Here is a 20,729-nt window from a genome sequence, read left to right on the forward strand (position 1 = left end):
CATGTCAGACATTCCTGCCGCCAGACAGCACTTGAGAAAGTACGTCCATCTGCAAAATAATCCAATCCTTTATGTGTATCCTTCAGGACAACAGCTTTTTATCACAGCTCACACCAACTATATATATATATATATATATATCCAACAGTTTAAACATAAACAAAACCTACATCAGAAGACAAATAAAGAAAATAAAGCTTATTTGTAGCAACGTAAAATATTTCCTAAAAGCATTGTTTAATATTATTTTCATCACAAATTAATTTTTTTTATTTTTATATTGTTTTCATTTTGCATTAATTTATAGCATCAAGAATATTCTCAAAGTTGATTCTCATTACTGTAATATAGTATTTTTTTATAGTATTACAGTACAAATATAGGTAACATTTTAATTTAAGGTGTTACACGTTACTACATCTACTTACTATAGTAATAACAGTAAATGATGCATAATTACAAGTACCGGTAACTAAACTACTATAGTAAGCACATGTAGTTAATATCACTCAGTACAATGTAACTACGTCACCTTAAAATAGTGTAACCAAAACATATACAGTTATTAGTGTTATTATAACTAAAAGTAAAATTAAATTACTTTGTAAAACTCCTAAAACACTGAATCCTGTCCATAGAGAAGAGGAAAGTTGATTAAACAGGAGTTCAGTTTGCAAGTTGATAGTCAGTAAGTGTGTTGTGTGTTTCATTTAATCAAATTGCTGAATTACTAACTCTCTTTCAGGCTGAGGAACATCCGGTACACGTTCAACACCGTTCTGCTCGTCTTCATCTGGCGCGTCTTCATCGCTCGCTCTCAGATGGCCAGGAACATCTGGTACTTCGTTGTGAGTTTGTGCTTCAAGTTCCTGTCGTACTTCAGAGCTTCCAGCACACTGACCCAATGACCGGAGCGCACAGGAAGTGTGTGTCCTCGTCCTCCGAACACTTCCTCTTCCAGAAAGATGTCTTCAGCCATTCACACACACACACACACACAGGTGTTTCTTTAGCTTTCCTCGCCGGCTGCTCGCCCGACCCCCTCCTTCATGATTGGTGCGAGTGCATTTTTTAAAGGTGTCCTCTTTTATAACGACTCTTCTTAATACCATTTATATATGCAACCACATTTGACAGTGTTTCTCCTTTACATTCGTGTCGCGGTCCAAAATCTGGAGAAGCTGCCTTTGATGATTTTAGCCTTCTCGACACAGGACTAAAGGTCTTCGTCACTGATGGAGCTCAAAGCTTTGCTGTTTTCAGCATTTTTTGTCTTTTGACGGTTTGTTTGTGTCCTGTCTCTTCTAATAGCATTTAATCAACCTGGAAAACTCTTGTACTGTGTGGTATAAAGCCCACGGGAACATAGTACCGTTTTCCCTGTGTTTTTGGTTCGGGTTTTGTCTTTTTTTATCAATATTTTGTTTGCTGCATTCAGAGGAAAAGGCCACAGCTCCGATACATATTTAACATAACACATTTTTCTTTACCTGTGTGGTTTATGTTTATGTATTAACATAAACACCCAAAATCAAAAGAAAAAAAAATCTATTCATGAAGAAAAATGTAGCCTATATTTAGGAACCAAAAAGGGATTTGTTTAACATTATTTTTTATTACAATTAAGCACATTACCCTCAACTTTAACGCATTTATTATAACATTTTAAATGAAATTGTATATAATGAATAGATTAATTATTATTATATATATATATATATACTCAACTTTATGACATGTTCTCGACAGGTTTGTTTGTTATTTTGTTTGTTTGTACAGCAGAAAACAATGAGTTTAACGTCAGTCTCTTTATTGTAAGCGTTAAATTAGGATATTTCTGTCTGCAGACGGTTCATCGGTCTGTAAATATTCAAAGTATACATATATAGCCTATTCCATTTCTGATTATACATACCAAAAAATGTACAAATGTATATTTGCGAGGATGAATCAAATGACTGGTTAGAACATCTATTTCCGGAAATGACTGAGGGCTTCCCATATTTTTTGATGAAAAGCAAAAAAAAAAGTGCAGAAAAAAGTGTCGAGTCTCTGTTTTAATGTTGTTTTATTTGTTATTAACCACTATTTAAAGTGCTTTGAATCTAAAAGGACCTGCAAACGTATTGTCCGATTTACATCCCCCACAAGCTTTTAAATCAAAGTTTTTGTGGTGTCTATGCAGCTTCTTCCATACGTTTTGTAGTTCTGTTACCCTTTGCTTTTTAACCTTTGCTCTTTTTCTGAAGCGTATTTATTTACGTTTGCTTTGAAAATGAACCAAATGTGTGTATTTATACAGTTTTATGAATCTACAACCATGCCAGAGGTAAAATTGATGGCTAATAATCCATTTTCAGACGTGACTTTCATACGGCCTCATGATGATCAATTGACAGCACTATTTGAGGACATCATGAGCTTTCGTTTTTCTACACTGACTGCCCTCTGGTGGTCCATTGCCAAATTGTATTTTTAGATTGCCATTTTAAGACGTGTCTGGTCTTTTGTATGTTTCGCACACATGTTTACCACCCACATGTCTTCCTCAGCTTACTTATTAATAATAGAGAGATTATTTTAGAGGATTCTCCTGCTCGTCAGAAACATTTAAGCTCCTCGGTATCAGTAGAGAAGCACATGCACACTAAAATCATTCCAGACGTGAAATACACAGCCATTTTTCTACTAGAATCGAACACCTTGGTGTCTTAATAATAGCAACCCTTAATTTTGAGCCAAGCAGAGCTTTCAAATGAAGCTTTACTGCCAACGTGATCTTTACAATCTCAAGCGTTTCTGCTCTGCCACAGAAACATGGCCGACGTTTGTGTGGTGAAGTCCTGATGCCATTCAGCTGGATTGCAGTAAAAAAGTTTTTTAATGAAAAAAAGTCCCCTATTGAAAATGTTTCTTCCTTCCTTGTAACACGTGCATGTTTGCATTTTACACACGAGATGTTCACAGCAGTGAAGTGGCTGACATGGATTCTGACCTTTCTCTAGGCCTACTCAACATTTGTCTCCATGTTGTGCTGTCAAACATGTACGGTCGAGGTCTTTGAATGGAAAACTGTTCTTTGATAAATTGTATGCTTGACCGTTTGTTGCAAAGAGTTTATGAGAAAATAAACTGAAATGACCAAGTTCACGTGTCCTGAATGTCTTCATCACACTTAAACACAGTCAGATCAGTTTATGATCAGAGTTTTTATTTCACCTGAAACAACACAAACATGAAATAATATTGTGATAAAAAGTTGATGCCAGAATTGCCATGTGACAGTTGCTATATTTAATTTGACCCGCAACACATTTTTGAGTTGTCAAAAATACTAGTTTTTCTTGAAACTGTGACTATTTCTTATTTAGGATCATGAAGATGCCTGCAAAGTTGCAACACCCTGAGGTGTTGTATGAACTCCTATTATTATTATATTATGGGTCAGTTTTTTTTTTTTTTTTGCCTGCAAATTTCATGGTTAAAGGCAGGTGCATAGACAATTTAACAATAATTTAAATTTGATAATCTTACCCAGATGTTTAACATAATACAAGGGTTAAGACGTTTATACTTAATGGTCCCATGAAATGAAATGGGCTGTTTTTGCTGGTTGTAGTCCATGTCTGTAGCTCTGAGCTCATTTTCTGTATACTTCTGACCAAATTAAAGTTTAGCACATATACAAAAAAAAAAAAAAAAAAAACTAAATATTGTTGATTCACTGTACAGTAAATTAAAATGCTTTCAATATTATGAGAACGTCTCCAGGTGTGCAAACTGCTGAATTTTATTGCCCATCCCAACCATAAACTGGTTTTGAAGGTTCATGTTGAAAGTGTTGGTGGGGTTTTTCCAGGCTGTGATGTAAGCTAAATGTAGTCTTAAACAAAAGCAGCCATGTCAGTTTCTAGAAAACTGGGCTTGTCAAACCAGTTGTTAGGGTGTGTGAGGTGTCCTAAGCTTGTGTCTGGAGAGCAGCAGATCAGGACAGAGTTCAGCCTTTCAGAACTAGATGAGTTATTTATAATATGTAGGCCTAATGAACTTTAAAGTCACCCTAAAAAAAAAAAAAAGACAAATCTTGTTTTTTTATTTACCTTAATACTCCTTTATTATAATGTTTTTTAATTCATGTGCTTAGTAGGCTAATCTTTAATCAAAATAAATCCCCTCCCTCTTATTGGCGCGAGGACCTGTCACTCACATGAGATCGACCAATAGCAAACCACAACCATCCAATCAGTTTCACGTGGACAGAGCCGTTAAATAACGTGGACAATCAGGCGCGCATTACATTTGTTCTTGTTCGAGAATTCATTTAGCTCGAATCAGAGAGGGTGTTATTAATAAACGTTCTTCTTATTAAACCGGCTTTGCTCGGATACTCTAAGTCAAGCCGAATTTAAGTTCTGTCAGAATGGGTTTCAGATTCTGCTACTCTGTTTCTATAATTAATGTTAACAACGACTGTGACGCGTTTTTACGATTTTACGATTTAAGATGACAGCTGCATGAATCAACAAAGAAAGTTTCAAAATACACGTGCTGTGTTTAACATAACTGAAAAGCAAATGTAAAAGCATGCAAACTTAACTAGTGGTCACTTAGTCAGAGAGGTAAGTGGTTTGAACTTCTTCTTAAGTGTTTCTCACTTCTCTTGTCGAAAACAGGTTGCTAAAAATATATGCCTTTCACGTCCTCTTAGTTGCTGTTGTTTTTTTTATCATAAAACATAAATTATGGGCATAAAACATATCATAAAATATGTCAGTGCACGTTTAAAAGCTACATAAATGTCCTTATTGAACAAAGTCCCAAACCTGGCTTAATCTAAGCCTTGTCTGTGAAACTTATTAATACAATTATTTTTAATTGACTAATGAAATATTACTAATGAATGACCTAAATAGAAGAGGTTAATTTAACAGCATTGTTCTTTGTCAATATTTCATCTCAGATATTTCTGAAAACACTTATCTTCAGTCTTCATCGTGAAGTTTTTTCTAGAGATTGTACTATGCAATTTTTTCATAAACACTGGATGAAGCGGATTACAATTATAATCCCTTTTTTTTTTTAAAGAAAAAAGTAATAATACATTTTGAATAGAACATGAAGACACTGATTTATAATAAAATAGGCTACATTATAAAAATAATGTTTTAAAATGTAATGTTTTATCCCTCCAGAAGGAGCTCCTATTTTTAAAGCAGTTTCTGTCTGAAAGCGTGGCACCAGAAGAAGTTAACCGAGTTCTCAATCACAAATAATGTGCAACATAAACAACACATTGATGTCAAGTACGTTTTTCACTGCTGATCTGGTAAGAAAATAAATGCTTGTTCAAACTCATGCTATTGTACAGAAATTAACTTCTAACTTCTAACTCCTATATAAGGTCACAAAATTCAAATCTTATTAGTAAACACGAACAAACGATGAACAATGCTTTGTTAATATTAGTTAATGTTAATTTCAACATTTAATAAAACAATTTTTGCATGACCTAATGTTAACAAATGAGACCTTATTGTAAAGTCCCCCTGTGAAAATCAAGCTTTTAATGTTGTTTATATGTTGATAAAAATGTGGTGTTTGTAATATGCTTCGAGACAAACCATGTACAAATGCATAAGTCGACACCATTGCGGAGTATCTTCTACTTAAAACTGCAGTGAACCAAAGACAGTCTCAAAAACACAGTTTCAAATCGCTGGTGTTTCTGACATCACAAACTTGTAAGTAACCAATCGGTTCAACGAGTGGATCTCTGAGCTGCTGTGAGTCAGTGGGGGCGGGGCTAATTTGCATATTCATAGAACCGGCTATACTAAATGAGTCAAGGGTGTATATTCAAAATATTTTAAGGCACTTTAAAGAAAAAAAAAAGTTTAAATATGTCATTTTGGTGATCAAAGATGAGTTTTAAGTGATAAAATACAGGGAGACTTTAAGTGTCACCGATTATTTTAAGTAATTTGCCATAAAGTACCTAGTTTCTATTCATCATAATGTTAGTTCATTCATATAGTATATGGATAGTTTTTCAAATAAGATATTTTGAAGAACATTGGCAACCAAAAACATCACTGGACCCCATTAACACTGAGGGGGAAAAAACACTGGAACATTTTTCAAAATATCTTATTTTATGTTCAACAGAAGAAAGAAAGTCCTACAGGTTTGGAATGATAGAATTGTAATTTGTTGGTGAAAGATTGCTCTACAAATCCATTTGTGGTGTTTGAGTTATGCATAAAGATTTGAAGGTTTTGGTTCATTCTAAATGCTTGTTCACACCAAGAACGATAACTATAAAATCATAACAATATATTATCGTCCACAGTCACACCAACAAACAATATCGTTCTGTTTATTATAAGTGCGTTCTGCAGTTTTGTCGTCTACTGCTTTAAATGCTTGAGCTCTTTACATCAGGATGGATTCTGATTGGCTGACCTTCAGAACAATTTTTAAAAGTTGTTTATCTAGTTGGTACTATCACGTGACCTGTTGTCACGGTCACCTTCACTGCCATTCACAAATCCTCCCAGGGCCTAATTGGGATAATAAAGTGTTCATCGAATGCGCACTTCAGAAGTAGATCATCCCGGGTACATTTCGCCTACTTTTTTAAATACTATGTATTCGGATATGATACTACTTTTTCACATACTGTAGGGAAGTATTAGATTTTGGACACAGTGCAACTGTTTCTTTTCTGTCTTTAAACATCCAAGACACAGGTCATGTTTTCATAAATCGTGTCTTCTGATGACACATCCGTGATCTTCGCACTACTATCTTGTGGGCTTTGGTCATTCTTGAGGTCGGTCGCAGATGCTGCGTCTCCCGCAGAATGATAACGGATCACAGCATATTCCTCGGTCAGCGAGGAGACGCCCCTGATCTCTCCTGACGCCGGCTCTGCGTTCGTGAAGTCGATGGAGGAATAATGAAGAGATTCTGGTGCTCTCGGTGTAACGGCTTTATTGCCGTAAACATACTCGCTGTCACCATTGGAAGCCGTGGCCTGATGGAGCAGAAACACGGCAGAATCAGCTGAATGTCCGTTTGTGATGTCTTTGAAAAGGAATAGTGTGAGTGTGTTTAACTCACTATTTGAGACAGTATGAGTCCAGATGTCTCGTCTTGTCTGGTTCCTGAAGGTTTGGGATTCCTCCTTCTGAAAAAGTTTTTAGGTCTTAAAAAAATAGATTCTTATATAAAATGTCAATCAGAATCACAACATGAGGCTTTACTAGCCTTGTGATGAGGCTAGTAAAGTAAAAGTCACATCAAATCAATCTGTGATCTGTTTATTTGGCTTTACACTGCAAAAAATTGTTATTCTGTAATTTTGTCTTGTTTTCCAGTACAAATATATGAACATTCTTAAATTAAGACACATTTACTTGAAAAGCAAACTGGCATATAAAAGTCAAAATTAAGATTGTTTAAAACAAGAACAAATATCTGCCAGTGGGGTTAAAAAAGTGTATTTCTCCGAACCCATTGGCATTTTTCTGAAAACAAGACTTAATATCTGAAGTCATATTGCTTCTCAAGTAAAAGTATCTTGAATTAAGAACGTTTAGATATTTGTACTGGAAAACAAGACAAGCATATTTTGCAGTGAAACTTTTGAACACATTTTACCAGAATAGCTGAAAAAATCTCTGTAATGTATATATGAACATGTCATGTGTAGTTTAGCCTCAGCTCATTATATATTGGACCAGTTTTGTGATAATCATGTTTTATTGTCTTTCCTCAAATGGCATTTGTCTGATTTACCCACCGCTCATTGTAGACCGCCATGATGCACAAGACCATCATCGCTGATGCGCCGACAGCCAGTCCGAGCAGCACAGACGGGTGATGGAAACCTGGAAAGCAGTGTTTTATTACTCAGAGGTTGGCCTTTTATAACTCAGTACTCTTAATGGAGGTCATTTAAGTGTCTCAGATGTTTCTCAGGAGGGATAAAAATGAATGTGAAGAGCAGATCAGATCATTTGATCATAGATTCGATTCAAGTTCATACTGAGATCTCTGATATTTGATTACAGACTTTAGTGTCTTGGCAAATATGAGCACATTTCTCTGGAGAAAAGTTTCCATTTAGTCTCCATTTGATCTCATTGCTGTCTAGGAGAAAGAATTCCCCTGTGAAAAAGAAGTACACTTCAGCATACGAAAAAAGTAAGAGAAAAATTAAATATTTAAGTGTGAACTGAAGGTAATGTTTTCAGACACATAATTGCTTGTTATTTATAATTATAGGTTAAATTTATATGAAATGCAATAAGCCAAACTTAGAGTTATTTTTTGAAGTATAAGACTAAAGTACATATTTTTATGTAATTTCTCAGTTACTTCTATTGTCTTTAAAATATGGTTAAAGTGTACAGCCAAATACTGATAAGCATGTATGTAAACTAAAATAAACTTAGTCATTTCTATTGAAAATTGAGTAACTTTAACTTTAAACCACTGTCCTTGTTACACGTTACATGTAGTTACTATAGTAATAACTATAAATTATGCATAATATAACACGGACACCTTAAAATAAAGTGTAACCGGAACTTGTAGGTCATGCATATTTAAATATGTTTTTAATTACACATTTGTAATGACGCTGCTTTTAATATATTAACTTTAAATGTAATATTGAATAACACACTACAATTAAAATTATAATCGAGTACTTTGTGTGCTTTTAACATGTTAGTCAACACATCAAAATAAGTCTTCTACTTTAAAGCACAACAAAATTTATTAAAACAATACTTTAAAATGTGCTTTAGAGAAACTTTTAATTTGGCATCATAATACAAAGTGCAATTTTTAAAAGTGTAAGAAACAGTCATGAAACTGTAATCTCTTTAAATAAACTTGAACTGCAAGTACAGATTTAAATATATATATATATTAAATGGGGTTCTATATAGAATTTTAAAGATCACTTTATACTAAAAAGATTCTAAGGAGAAATGTCTTAAATTATTGTGAAAATACATTCATGTTTAACGGGTCTTTCAGTTTTTTCTACTGATTAAGTATATGTTTACGAGCTGTTTAATTAATAAAATGTAATTAAAATAAGAAATTAATCAAATTGACAATTCTGTATACTTTTAAGATACACTAAGTACAATAAGTACACTACAAGCGCACATTCAATTAAAGTTAAGTGCACTTCTTTTTCAGAAGGGTTAAGATATTCCATAGATCTCATTCGTGATCATTCTTGTTGATCAGATAAAGCTGTTGTTGTGCGTGTCAGAGAAGCGAGTCTCACGTGTCTCTGTCCCGTGTGTTTGTGGGACGGGATGAAACCGTTGGCTGGCGCTGGCGGTGCCGAGAGTGTTTGCACTGAAACACTGCAGGACGTCTGTGTCTGTGAGAGGCTGATGGAAGATCAGGACACTCTTCAAGCTTGTGCTTTCTGAAGTATCATTCCTGATGAACGTGTTTGTAGAGTTAGCGAGAACATTTCCAGATAGACGCCACTCTAGTTTAGGCGGGGGATTCCCATGAGCCTCACAGACGCACGTGATTTTGCTGCTTTTGTTACAAGAGCTGGAGATTTTGGGCGCAACTGAAAGAGAGAATAAGATCATAAACTGTAGTTTCTCTGTAGGATCTGAGCAAAATAAAACAGTTGAGGACCTGTTTTTTTCTAGCACTTAACATCTCACTAGGGCTTTTCACACTGGAAATATATATAACATTGGGGTTAACATTTATTCCTGAGTATTTATAAACACATTCCTAAACCCTAAATGTTTGTATTTGCATATTTGCCATACAGCCATATTGCAAGTTTATACTGAATGGGCTTTTCGGACTATAAAGGTAAGAATGATATGGTCTCTTCTTCACAACAATTGTCACGTTTTCTGTCACCATTTGACAATTTCCCTTCAAACACTAAACTACTGTCTATACAACGCCCATGACTGTTCAAAGCATGTGCTTATGATTGGTACGTGATTGGCTGTTGGTTGCTAAGAATCGAGCCGTAACATTCTAACACACATCATTTCACAATGCACTGGTTGCACTGCAACGTGGGATTAATGACGCTAATAGCAGCGCTACTCCTGTTCCCGAACATGGTTTCATAACCCCGGGTAAAAAGCGTCGCTAACAGCACTTCTAAATTACAAGTGTGAAACGTTCCTTGGGGGTTAAAAGTGGTGTTTAAAAGTGCAGTGTGAAAAGCCTTACTGTGTACAAAAATGAATAAGATCATTACAAGAACAGAAGAAAACCCCCATAACTGAGAGCTTATAGTGGTTCTGAAGTAGAAAAGAGAAACAAGTCATGTTTTCTAAGTTGCGGTTACTGTTAGTTCCTTTAAGTCTGCAACATGCCACTGGTGAAAAGGCCATTATTGTGCTGACATATACTCTTTAAAGCTGCATTTACTCTGCCAGAGGCTTTGTCGCCAGTGGCTGGCGGTGAGGTCCCTAGTGGGCTTTCCACTACGTTTATGTTGTAAACTATGTTGTAGAAAGCAAATCAGTTTTCTTGCTGCTAAAAACAGACATTCTGGAGTGAAAAGATTAAATATAAGTTGAATCAGTACATAAAATGCTTACTTTTAAAGATAAACGAAATAGCGAGTTCTCTTCTGCTATCGTGGTCATTTATCTGTGGATGTTCATTTTGTTCAGGCTCAGAGTCAGCACAGCGAGTACCACCATATATACACAGAGACATATGCTAAATTAGGGAAGTTGCTGACCGCTAAAATTAACTTTTATCCACTACAGGATGTAGTCTTGGATCACTTGATCTCCACTGACTTCACTCGCTTTCATACCCGTCATGGCGCTGCTCTGAGTAAGCTCTGTTGGTTGTCACTCACAAAAGTTAAACATATCTCAACTTTGGTGCTTTGCTGGACACGCTAGAGCTGCATGATTCTGGATGAAAAGAGAAGATTTTTTTTGTTTAAAATTAATTGCTGTAGTGTGGTCTAAGTTTTTTTTTAAAGTAAAGTTGAATGAATGATTTAATGACTCACTCAAATAATTAATTTGTTTCATTACTGGATGAATCAGCGTTTTTGAATGAATCTCTTGAATTAATGATTTGTCGCACATTGTTACAATCTTTATTTGAAGCATCAATTGTTACATTCACAAGGTGATTTACTATTTTGATCGCTACCACAGACATCTGTGTTTATATCCGAACTATAAACTTTTATACCAGTATTTCTTATTTTAACACAGAAATAACAATACTGTGTGGTTGAAAAGACTGAAGCTGTTTCATACCTATATACATGACAATTGCTCTCTCTGCCAGCGCAGATCTGAATGTTCGTTGTGGTCGTACTTTAGAAAGGTTTAATAGACATATAGCTGAATCGCTGTCATTTAGGAATAAGATCGCATGGGTGTTTGAATTGAGATTGTGACCTTTTAACAATTAATCGTGCAGCTGTAGGAAACGCCTACATCCTCTTGCCAACGGTCACTGTTGCTCTTGTTGCTGGAAATCGGCAGCTCTCCATTGAAATGAATGGTATCATGCTTTTGCGCATTTGTGTTGCGGTCAGTGTGAATAGGGCTTTACCAAGTAGTATTCAATTGTAAAAAGTGTCAAAAATGAACTTTCTGTCACTTACACATCAAACCTGTATGACTTTCTTTCATGTGTGTAACACAAAAGTAGATATTTTGAAGAACGGTGGGAACCAAACAACATTGGACCCCATTGACTTCCATTGTATTTTAATATAAGAGAGAAAAACACTGAGACAATATCTTTCTCAAAAAAGAAAGTCAATCATACAGGTTTTTGATGACAAATAATAAATTACATTTTTGTGTAAACTATCCCTTTAATTCAAGCTGTGCACTTATAATACATGTAAGCAATTGTACATGCTGCTCTGCTTTGAGTCTTTAATATTTGCATGTATTACTATGTAAAGTGTGATTCTGGCCAGAAGTACAATTTTAGAGATGTGCAAATGTTTGTACTGGTATAATGAACTTTTTTTATCTTCCATGTTCTGTAGCGTGAAGACTTATGTTACTCATCTAATCATATTTCCCCATTACTTGAGCATACAGCAACTGAAATGTTTAAGGAATTTGAGAGAATTTGAGATGTCAGCTACCAGTTAATTATTTTGTCTCGTACCCGAATCACATTGCATTAGAACTATAAAAAGGGCTTCTTGCAATTTCACTGGCTTCAGTGCAGTTTCACAAAGTTTCATATCAAAACCTTGCATATTACTAACGTAACTTGAACATGTTGCTCTGTAACATGAGCTTTTTCTAAAGGGGAACCAAATCTCCTTCGGCCTTTCCATATATACATTTTTTGTAAATGAAGAAAACACCCATGCAAAAGTGTTACACGCATTTTTAGCATGCAACTGAACTGCAGACTACTGTATTGTCGATTACTGTCAGCCTGTCACACGTTTTTGTTTGCGATGGCCAGTAAAGCCTTCATATAAGATATTAAACCATATAGCACACTGTGTAGTGTAGTTTATATGATAAAATGGTCTTTAACTTAAGCTATACATCAAATTGAAGTCATTTAAACATGGTTTTGTGGTTTTTGCAACTCTAGTGTCTTTTCAGTGCTGAAAGTCATATTGTTACCGTGAAACCGTATCATCACATGCTTTTATGGTAAATTTCACCTTTTTAATCACAATACATGTTTATTTTCACCATAAACATTGCACTTTGCATCCAAATGCAATGTTACGCTTTTGCTGTAAGGGATCAGATTAAATGAGTGAATATAACAGTGCAGTAATTTTTCTTTGTACTCACACTGAGCAGCCAGTTGAATTGTTGTGTTGTGTTGGCCATGCTGGTTTTGAGCTGTACAGCGATACCGTGCGGAGTGTGTGGGGTTAGACACAACGTAGGTATGGTTAAATCCGGTCTGGAGGAGCTCAAACTGAGATCCGGTCTCTTTGTACCAGGAGAAGTTTTGAGCCGCTGGTTTTGCATCAGTGCTGCAGGTCAGAGTCACCGGACGGCCCTCCATCATAGTGCCGGAGGGAAAGAATGACAGCGATGTGTTTTTTGGGGCATCTGAGGAAAAAAGATGTGTAGTGTAGTGTAGTGTTGCAGTTCAAGATCTTTTTTGATAACCGAAAAACTGTATGTTTAAACCTTGTTATTTTACAAGTTTCGGATGTAGGCAATATGTTGAAGCATGTGTGCAAACAAAAATTGCTAGAGTGCTTTCTGTGTGAACGCAAACACTTCCCGGGATCGATGCCGGGATCTTGAAATCCTAATCAAAATAACATTTACATTTTTTTTTTGTGAGAAATCAACTAATTCAGTCTTGAATGTGAGTAACTGATTGATAATAGCGATTGCCAAGCAAATGGACGTCCAGCAGAATTCAGGCTTTCACAGTATATAGCATTATGACAATCTTCCACATTTGTAAAATAATAGTAAAGACTAACGCTATGAAATAACACTAGTGGAAGAAGTATTTGCCGTAAAAGTAAAGGTGTTACAAATATGAAATGTATTTAAAATATATACGTGAAAATTATTTAGTGTGTGAATTTTTTTTTTAGCTTTTAAGTCTGAAATCTGAATATAGTAATGACTGTGTGAATAAGTAGAGACTCACACTGGACGTCCAGCATCACTGATGCGTTCTGAGCGCCGTGTTCGTTCTGAGCTGTACAGACGTATCGTCCGCTGTGTGTCGGGTCGGTGTTGCTGATGGTCAGGGTCGGTCCGCTCTGCACTGGTTTCAGTGGTTCTTCAGTGTCTCTGTACCAGGTGTAGTTGAGCACCGGTGGGTTTGCATCACTGCTGCAGCTCAGAGTCACTGAACGGCCCTCCAGAACGACACCAGATCCATTTACATGCGCAGAAGTGTTTTTAGGAGCGTCTAATGGAGGAGAAAAGCATTTAGGACATCAATTAAACATTTATTTTATTTTTATTTTTTATAAAGTCATTAATGCTATGATTGAAATAACACTAATGTAAGTATGGGAAGTAATTAGTGACAAATAAGAAAGCTTTTTAAAACGTACACATTTTCTCATCCATGTAAAAAGGGTCCGCTGTCAGCAGGTTAAAGGACTACAAAGTCATGTTTATTATATTTGCATTTAGTTCTTGTCGTTCACTGTACATTTACAAGTCTAGTAAAGCTTGAAAACTCTATGCGAAGATCATTTATAGTAACGGTTGATAATGCTACTCTGCAAAACAACTGACCTTAAATATTTGGAATTAAAGTAACAGTGAAGGTTTTATGTTTAATATTAATATATGTGTGTGTGTGTATTTATATATAATATTATTTAATATTGTATTTTATGAATTAAATACTTTTATTGTTGACATTTACATTAAAATTTATGAATGTAAAATAAACTAATGTAAAAGCTTCACGGTCTCTTTACTTTCAAATATTTCAAGTAAAAAAAGTTTTTATATTTAAAAATAAAGTATAATTTATATTTTGTGTATTTATTTACACTATTCATCTCTCTCTCTCTGCATATAAAATTAATTATGTGCAATATTTCATACTTCTAGTAAATATGTGTATGTGTAAGTATAAAATCTGAAGTCTAATATAATAATGACTGTGTGTAAATGAGAAGAGACTCTTGAGACTCACACTGGACGTCCAGCATCACTGATGCGTTCTGAGCGCCGTGTTCGTTCTGAGCTGTACAGACGTATCGTCCGCTGTGTGTCGGGTCGGTGTTGCTGATGGTCAGGGTCGGTCCGCTCTGCACTGGTTTGAGTGGTTCTTCAGTGTCTCTGTACCAGGTGTAGTTGAGCACCGGTGGGTTTGCATCACTGCTGCAGCTCAGAGTCACTGAACGGCCCTCCAGAATGACACCAGATCCATTTACATGCGCAGAAGTGTTTTTAGGAGCGTCTAATGGAGGAGAAATTAATTTGAGCCATCACACTTTTTATAATAGTAAATAGTAAAGCCATTAATGCTATGGAAAAAAAAGTAGATATGGGAAGTAATTAGTGAAACAAAAAAAGCTTTTTAAATGGTACACATTTTCTCATCCATGTTAAAAGGGTTTTCTGTCAGCAGTTTAAATGACTACAAATGATAGATTTACAAAGTGATGTTTATATTTACATATAGATCCTGTTGTCCACTGTACATTTACAAGCCTAGTAAAGGATGGGAAAGCTGTTTAAATGAAGATAATTTATAGTAACGGTTGATAATGTTGTTCTGTGCCAAACACGTGAACTTAAATCTTTGGAATTGAAGTAACAGTGAAGGGTTTATATATTATATTATACTAAATATGATTATATATTTATATATATATATATATATATATTTAAACATTAAAACATTTAATATTGTATTGTTTGTATTAAATAATACGTTTAATGTAAGCTTTTACATTAACATGTATGTAAAAAACTGTGATTATAAAACCTTCCCTGTAACTTTACTTTCCAACATTTAAAGTAAAAGTGAACGTTTTATTTCAAAATTTATGTAAAATCTTATTTAATGTAATATTTCTATTATATATTTTGTTTATTTATTTTCACCATTCCTCCCTCCCCCTCTATATTTCTCTCTCTCTCTCTGAGAAAAATATATTATATGCAATATTTTATATACGTGTATGAATAAGTCTGAAGTCTTATGACTGTGTGTAAATGATAAGAGACTCTTGAGACTCACACTGGACGTCCAGCATCACTGATGCGTTCTGAGCGCCGTGTTCGTTCTGAGCTGTACAGACGTATCGTCCGCTGTGTGTCGGGTCGGTGTTGCTGATGGTCAGGTTCGGTCCGCTCTGCACTGGTTTCAGTGGTTCTTCAGTGTCTCTGTACCAGGTGTAGTTGAGCACCGGTGGGTTTGCATCACTGCTGCAGCTCAGAGTCACTGAACGGCCCTCCAGAACAACACCAGATGCATTTACATGCGCAGAAGTGTTTTTAGGAGCGTCTAATGGAGGAGAAAAGCATTTAGGACATCAATAAAAATAAAAAAATGATTAAGTCATTCATGCTATGAAATATAGCACTAATGTAAATATGGGAAGTAATTAGTGACAAATAAAAATGCTTTTTAAATCGTACACATTTTCTCATCCATGTAAAAAGGGTCTGCTGTCAGCAGGTTAAAGGACTACAAAGTCATGTTTATTATATTTGCATTTAGTTCTTGTCGTTCACTGTACATTTACAAGCCTAGTAAAGGTTGAAACAATTTTTATGCGAAGATCATTTATATTAACGGTTGATAATGCTACTCTGTGCAAAACAACTGACCTTAAATATTTAGAGTTAAAGTAAATAACAGTGGAGGATTTATATATTATGGCAACCTGGCAACCGCTGCTGAAAGAAGCAGTCACTGGCTGTGGCTGAAGTGGAAGGAGACTGTATGGGCCTAATGACCTCTTGGAGTCTCCGGTGCGACACACACCCAGGTCTGATCAGCTTGTGCTGGGCCAGCCTCGGGTGAGGGTGTATTGTGTTAAAAGGCCGAAACACCCAATGAGGCCGGGGTGCACAACTGATGATGTGTCGTATTGGAGGCACCAGGCGATCAAATCCAACCCCACCCAAGAGGACATCTCTAACAACAGCGCTTACCGATTATCAAGAGATTTTAACATCTAGATTTTAACATATTATAAAATGTTTGTGTGTAAATGATAAGAGACTCTTGAGACTCACACTGGACGTCCAGCATCACTGATGCGTTCTGAGCGGCGTGTTCGTTCTGAGCTGTACAGACGTATCGTCCGCTGTGTGTCGGGTCGGTGTTGCTGATGGTCAGGGTCGGTCCGCTCTGCACTGGTTTCAGTGGTTCTTCAGTGTCTCTGTACCAGGTGTAGTTGAGCACCGGTGGGTTTGCATCACTGCTGCAGCTCAGAGTCACTGAACGGCCCTCCAGAACAACACCAGATCCATTTACATGCGCAGAAGTGTTTTTAGGAGCGTCTAATGGAGGAGAAAAACATTCAGGCAATTATGTTACGATTTACAGCTCTAATTCTAGATGATCAGACAGTGTTGATAGAAATAATCCCTGTCTTACACTGAACACGTAGAGTACGGGACTTGTGTTTTGTGGTCTGAAGCTCCTGAAGGTGGTGTGTGACAGTGCAGGTGAAATTGGCTAAATGATGACGGCGAGTTACAGTGAAGATCAGATCAGAGATGAGCTCAGTTTGCTCCTGACGCTGCTGTTGTGTGACGCTCTCGTTGAGGAGATGTTCAGGAGACGAGCTCCACGTGAGACTTGCTGGACGAGAGGAACAGAAGATCTTAGTCGAGCAGCGCAGATTCACAGAGCTTCCCTCCTTCACCTCCTTTCCCTTCTTCACCTCCTTCACCTCTGTCACTTTCTTCACCTCCGTCTCCTCCATCACCTCCGTCTCCTTCACCTTCTTCACCTCCTGTTGATCCTTGAACAGACTCACTGTGGGTTTGGGTGGAGAATCTACAACACATATACAGTCAAACATTACAGGATAATCATATCCAATAATGAATGCACATATTGTACAGTAGTAGATTTATTTTTCAATTTAACTCATTTTGTATTGAGGACTTGATCTAATTTCTGTGAATTTGCGAGACTTCCGATTCATTAGCCGCTATAGACATTATGGGCCCTATCTTGCACCCAGCGCAATTGACTTTGTACACCGACGCATGTATCATTCCTATTTTGCACCCGCACACAGCGGACTTTTCCCTCCACAGAAGCACGTCGGTAAATTAGGGAATGAACTTGCGCTCGCGGGGGCGGTTCAGCGCAAAGAGGAGGCGTGTTCCGGCGCAAAAGTTCCCTGGTGCTATTTTCCAGTTTTAGAAAGCAATTGCGCCACTGACCAGGACAAAAACAGTCTAAAGACAGTGTTGCGTTGCGCGTTAGTGATATGGTATTTTAAGGGCGCGTGCTTGGCCATTATGTAGCGTGTTAACGCGCATCCACTTTGATTCTCTAATAATTATAAACAGACGCAGCAGTTTTCATTTTTGCAAATCATACATTATTATAAGGAAAAATATTAACACACGAGGGAAATCATTGTTGTGTCCGTGAAGATGTGAAAAAGATCTATCTAGATAAAAAAATAAATCTAGATTAGGCTACACATTTACCCAAATTTTACGCCTGTTTAACCGAAGCTAATGTGTGGTTTCTCCCATCATCCCCAATGTCACTTCTCTGTGTTTTACGGCCCTGACGAGAGCGTCGGTCTCCTCGGCTGTGAATCGCTCCTGGCGTGCGCCTGGCAAATCCGCAGTTATAATAGCAATCCGCCATGGAACAAGCATTGCTCTTAAAGAGAATGTGAGAGGACGCTCTGATTGGTTTATTTCACGTTACGCCCAAACCACACCTATGAATAATGAAGCTACTTCAGACCAACCCCTTTTAGATTTGCGTCGGGCGCAAGAGTCGTTTATCCCGCTGGGAAAATAGCAACAGCGCCGGGATCCGCCCACAAAGTTACTTGCGCTTTGACACTTGCGTTTCAGAGCGTTACAATAGGGCCCTATGCGCCAGATGAAACAAGCTGACATCTTTAGAATTTTGTTTTTGTTTTATTTCTATGGCAGCTCTGTTGAAGAGTAGCTGGTGAAGTGGATTTACTTATTGTAGAGTTAATGAAAGTTATCATGAGCATTGTAATTATTGTAATGTCATAATTAAAACATTTCACTAGGCCAGGAAGATTTTAAAACAAGCGGTTCATTCAATACATGCAGCGTTGAAAAGGGGCGGAGACCAATAAGGTCTATTGGTAAATAATAACTAATAACAAAGTGCAGTTAATGGTAAAACTACTTGCTCTACAAACCATAGTGTTTATGATTATGATAATAGATGAAAATAATATGATAATTGTCAGTTTGCAATATAAAGCTGCATAATGAACTGTTTTGTACAGGTAAATAACTTTTACGCACAATTACGTTACAGAATATTAATTCAGCAAAGGGATAATAACAAATGGCCACACCACACTTACATTAAGATAAGCAGCATGAACAATATTACACTCACCTATGACGCCAATTTCAACTTGGGAGCACCGGTATTCATTATTTTTTCTGTAGCTAAATTTCAATTCTTTGTCTTTATCTTTGGCTTCAATTCTGAAGTAATATGACCCGTTATGACTCTGATTGACTTCATCGAAGCGGGTGGTGCAGTTTTTCTCTGTAGGACTTCCAAATATTTCTCCTTTTAACAATCCAGTGTCGGGGCTACTGGAGTCAAACACTGCAGTGGGAGATGTGTCTTTAAACCATAATCTCTTTGCATCTTCAGTGAGATCTGTTATATATTTATCATCAATATCAAATGTGCAGGGTATGAAAACACATGATCCTCGTAGAGCTTCTACTCTCTCCGGCAGACTGATATTAAAAACACAAAAAACTCCTAAAACACAGACAAGAGGAACTGATCACACAGAGTTTACATGCAGAATAAACTGCTGCACTTATTCATATGAAAATGCTTTCAGAATATTAATTCAGCAGAGTAATAATCTATAAGAATGAAACCTTGTATCAGACATCCAGTGAGGAGGAACGTCACAGATATGTCCATCATTTACATTCACTCCACCTTACAACAGAAAGAACACACACACAATCACATACACTCTTATTTGCATTGCCCTTTATTGGCATTGATGGTTACATGAAGAACCTTTGAATCTTTCCATTCCATAAAAGCTTCTTTATAGTGAAAAAACAATGTTCTTAAGATTATTAAAAGGTTCTTCATATTAAGAAAAAAATGGTTTTAAGAAGTGTTAACTGAAAGTTTCCATAAATTGTTCTTCTATGGAATCGCTGTGGAAAAAAACCCACCCTTTTGGAACCTTTATTTTTTAGTGTATAAACTTATCAACAGTTATTTCCTTTTTAAACTTTGGCGTAAACACTATTTATAAATCCAAAAACGGAAATACAGGACACTAAATCAAAACTCTAAATCACTGAAAAATCTGAAATTATTTTTTAGAAAGATTAAAAACAGTTTCATTTTGAACATGTTTACAACCACAGTGTCAAAAGTTTGAAAATCTCAAAACGACGAGTTTTAGTGTTGTGTGTAAATGGCTTACCAGAGAAGAGGGAAAGAGCGACTGTGACTCTTCTGGATAGAGGGAGATCTGTGTGTGAAAACTACACGTCTGCTATTCGAGTTTTTACCACTTCCCCTTTCAGTCCGAACTAAATAACTATAGTCTGACTGACTAATATATGCTAATCTATGAAGTTTATTGAATAATTTTCAAAAAAAAACAACATCTCTTTCTTTATACTTAATTGAAACGTCTTGTGAGATCCAGTGTAGAAACAATCATTCTCAAATATTTCTTAAATATTATTCAGGAATAAGTGTTAAATCACATTTAAAATGCAATCCTACAGTTGCAAACATGATGCAAAGGTTAACTTTTCATTTCTTTGCGTTTCTTATTTTTTAAGGTTGGCTATTATAGACTTACAGTAAGAAACATGGGAAATTCAGGACTAAATATCTTGCAGATTCTTTCTTACCCAAGACACTGAGTAAAACTGAAAGCAGAACAGATTTCAGCAAATACTGCTGTTGTTTATGTTTGTTTCTCTAATTCCGACACCGATCACATTTATAGAAGCTTGTTTCCAATTTTGCCAATAAAAAGTTATTACTCTCAGTGTCAC

General features: G+C 36.2%; 2 protein-coding genes across 3 annotated transcripts in view; one reads left to right on the forward strand and one right to left on the reverse strand.

The window, feature by feature from the left end:
* The window catches only part of LOC307003539 (fatty acyl-CoA reductase 1), a 34,478-nt gene extending 31,332 nt beyond the window's left edge, over positions 1–3,146 (forward strand). Inside the window, exons 11-12 of the mRNA XM_079622118.1 lie at positions 1–39; positions 746–3,146. The exon at positions 1–39 is cut by the window's left edge and continues 89 nt beyond it. Of these exons, the coding sequence (XP_079478244.1) occupies positions 1–39; positions 746–908 (202 nt within the window). The 3' untranslated portion in view covers positions 909–3,146. The remainder of the gene's footprint in view (positions 40–745) is intronic.
* Positions 3,147–4,104: 958 nt separating this feature from the next.
* On the reverse strand, positions 4,105–20,199 carry LOC307003530 (B-cell receptor CD22-like). Of its 2 annotated transcripts, XM_079622091.1 has the most exons (13): positions 20,144–20,199; positions 19,575–19,638; positions 19,069–19,449; positions 17,086–17,490; positions 16,722–16,988; positions 15,718–15,984; positions 14,665–14,931; positions 13,654–13,920; positions 12,828–13,094; positions 9,311–9,610; positions 7,805–7,892; positions 7,123–7,189; positions 4,105–7,036 (listed from the first exon to the last, which is right to left on the reverse strand). In XM_079622091.1, exons 2-13 carry the CDS (start codon positions 19,621–19,623, stop codon positions 6,731–6,733), a joined length of 2,931 nt encoding a protein of 976 aa, XP_079478217.1. In that variant the 5' UTR covers positions 19,624–19,638; positions 20,144–20,199; the 3' UTR covers positions 4,105–6,730. The 2 variants fall into 2 exon arrangements, with proteins under 2 accessions (XP_079478217.1, XP_079478216.1); XM_079622090.1 differs by having other exon boundaries at positions 19,575–20,189.
* Between the last annotated feature and the right edge of the window lie 530 nt (positions 20,200–20,729).

This window comes from Phoxinus phoxinus, assembly GCF_949152265.1.
Source record: "Phoxinus phoxinus genome assembly, chromosome: 9".
Classification (NCBI taxonomy): Eukaryota; Metazoa; Chordata; class Actinopteri; order Cypriniformes; family Leuciscidae; genus Phoxinus; species Phoxinus phoxinus.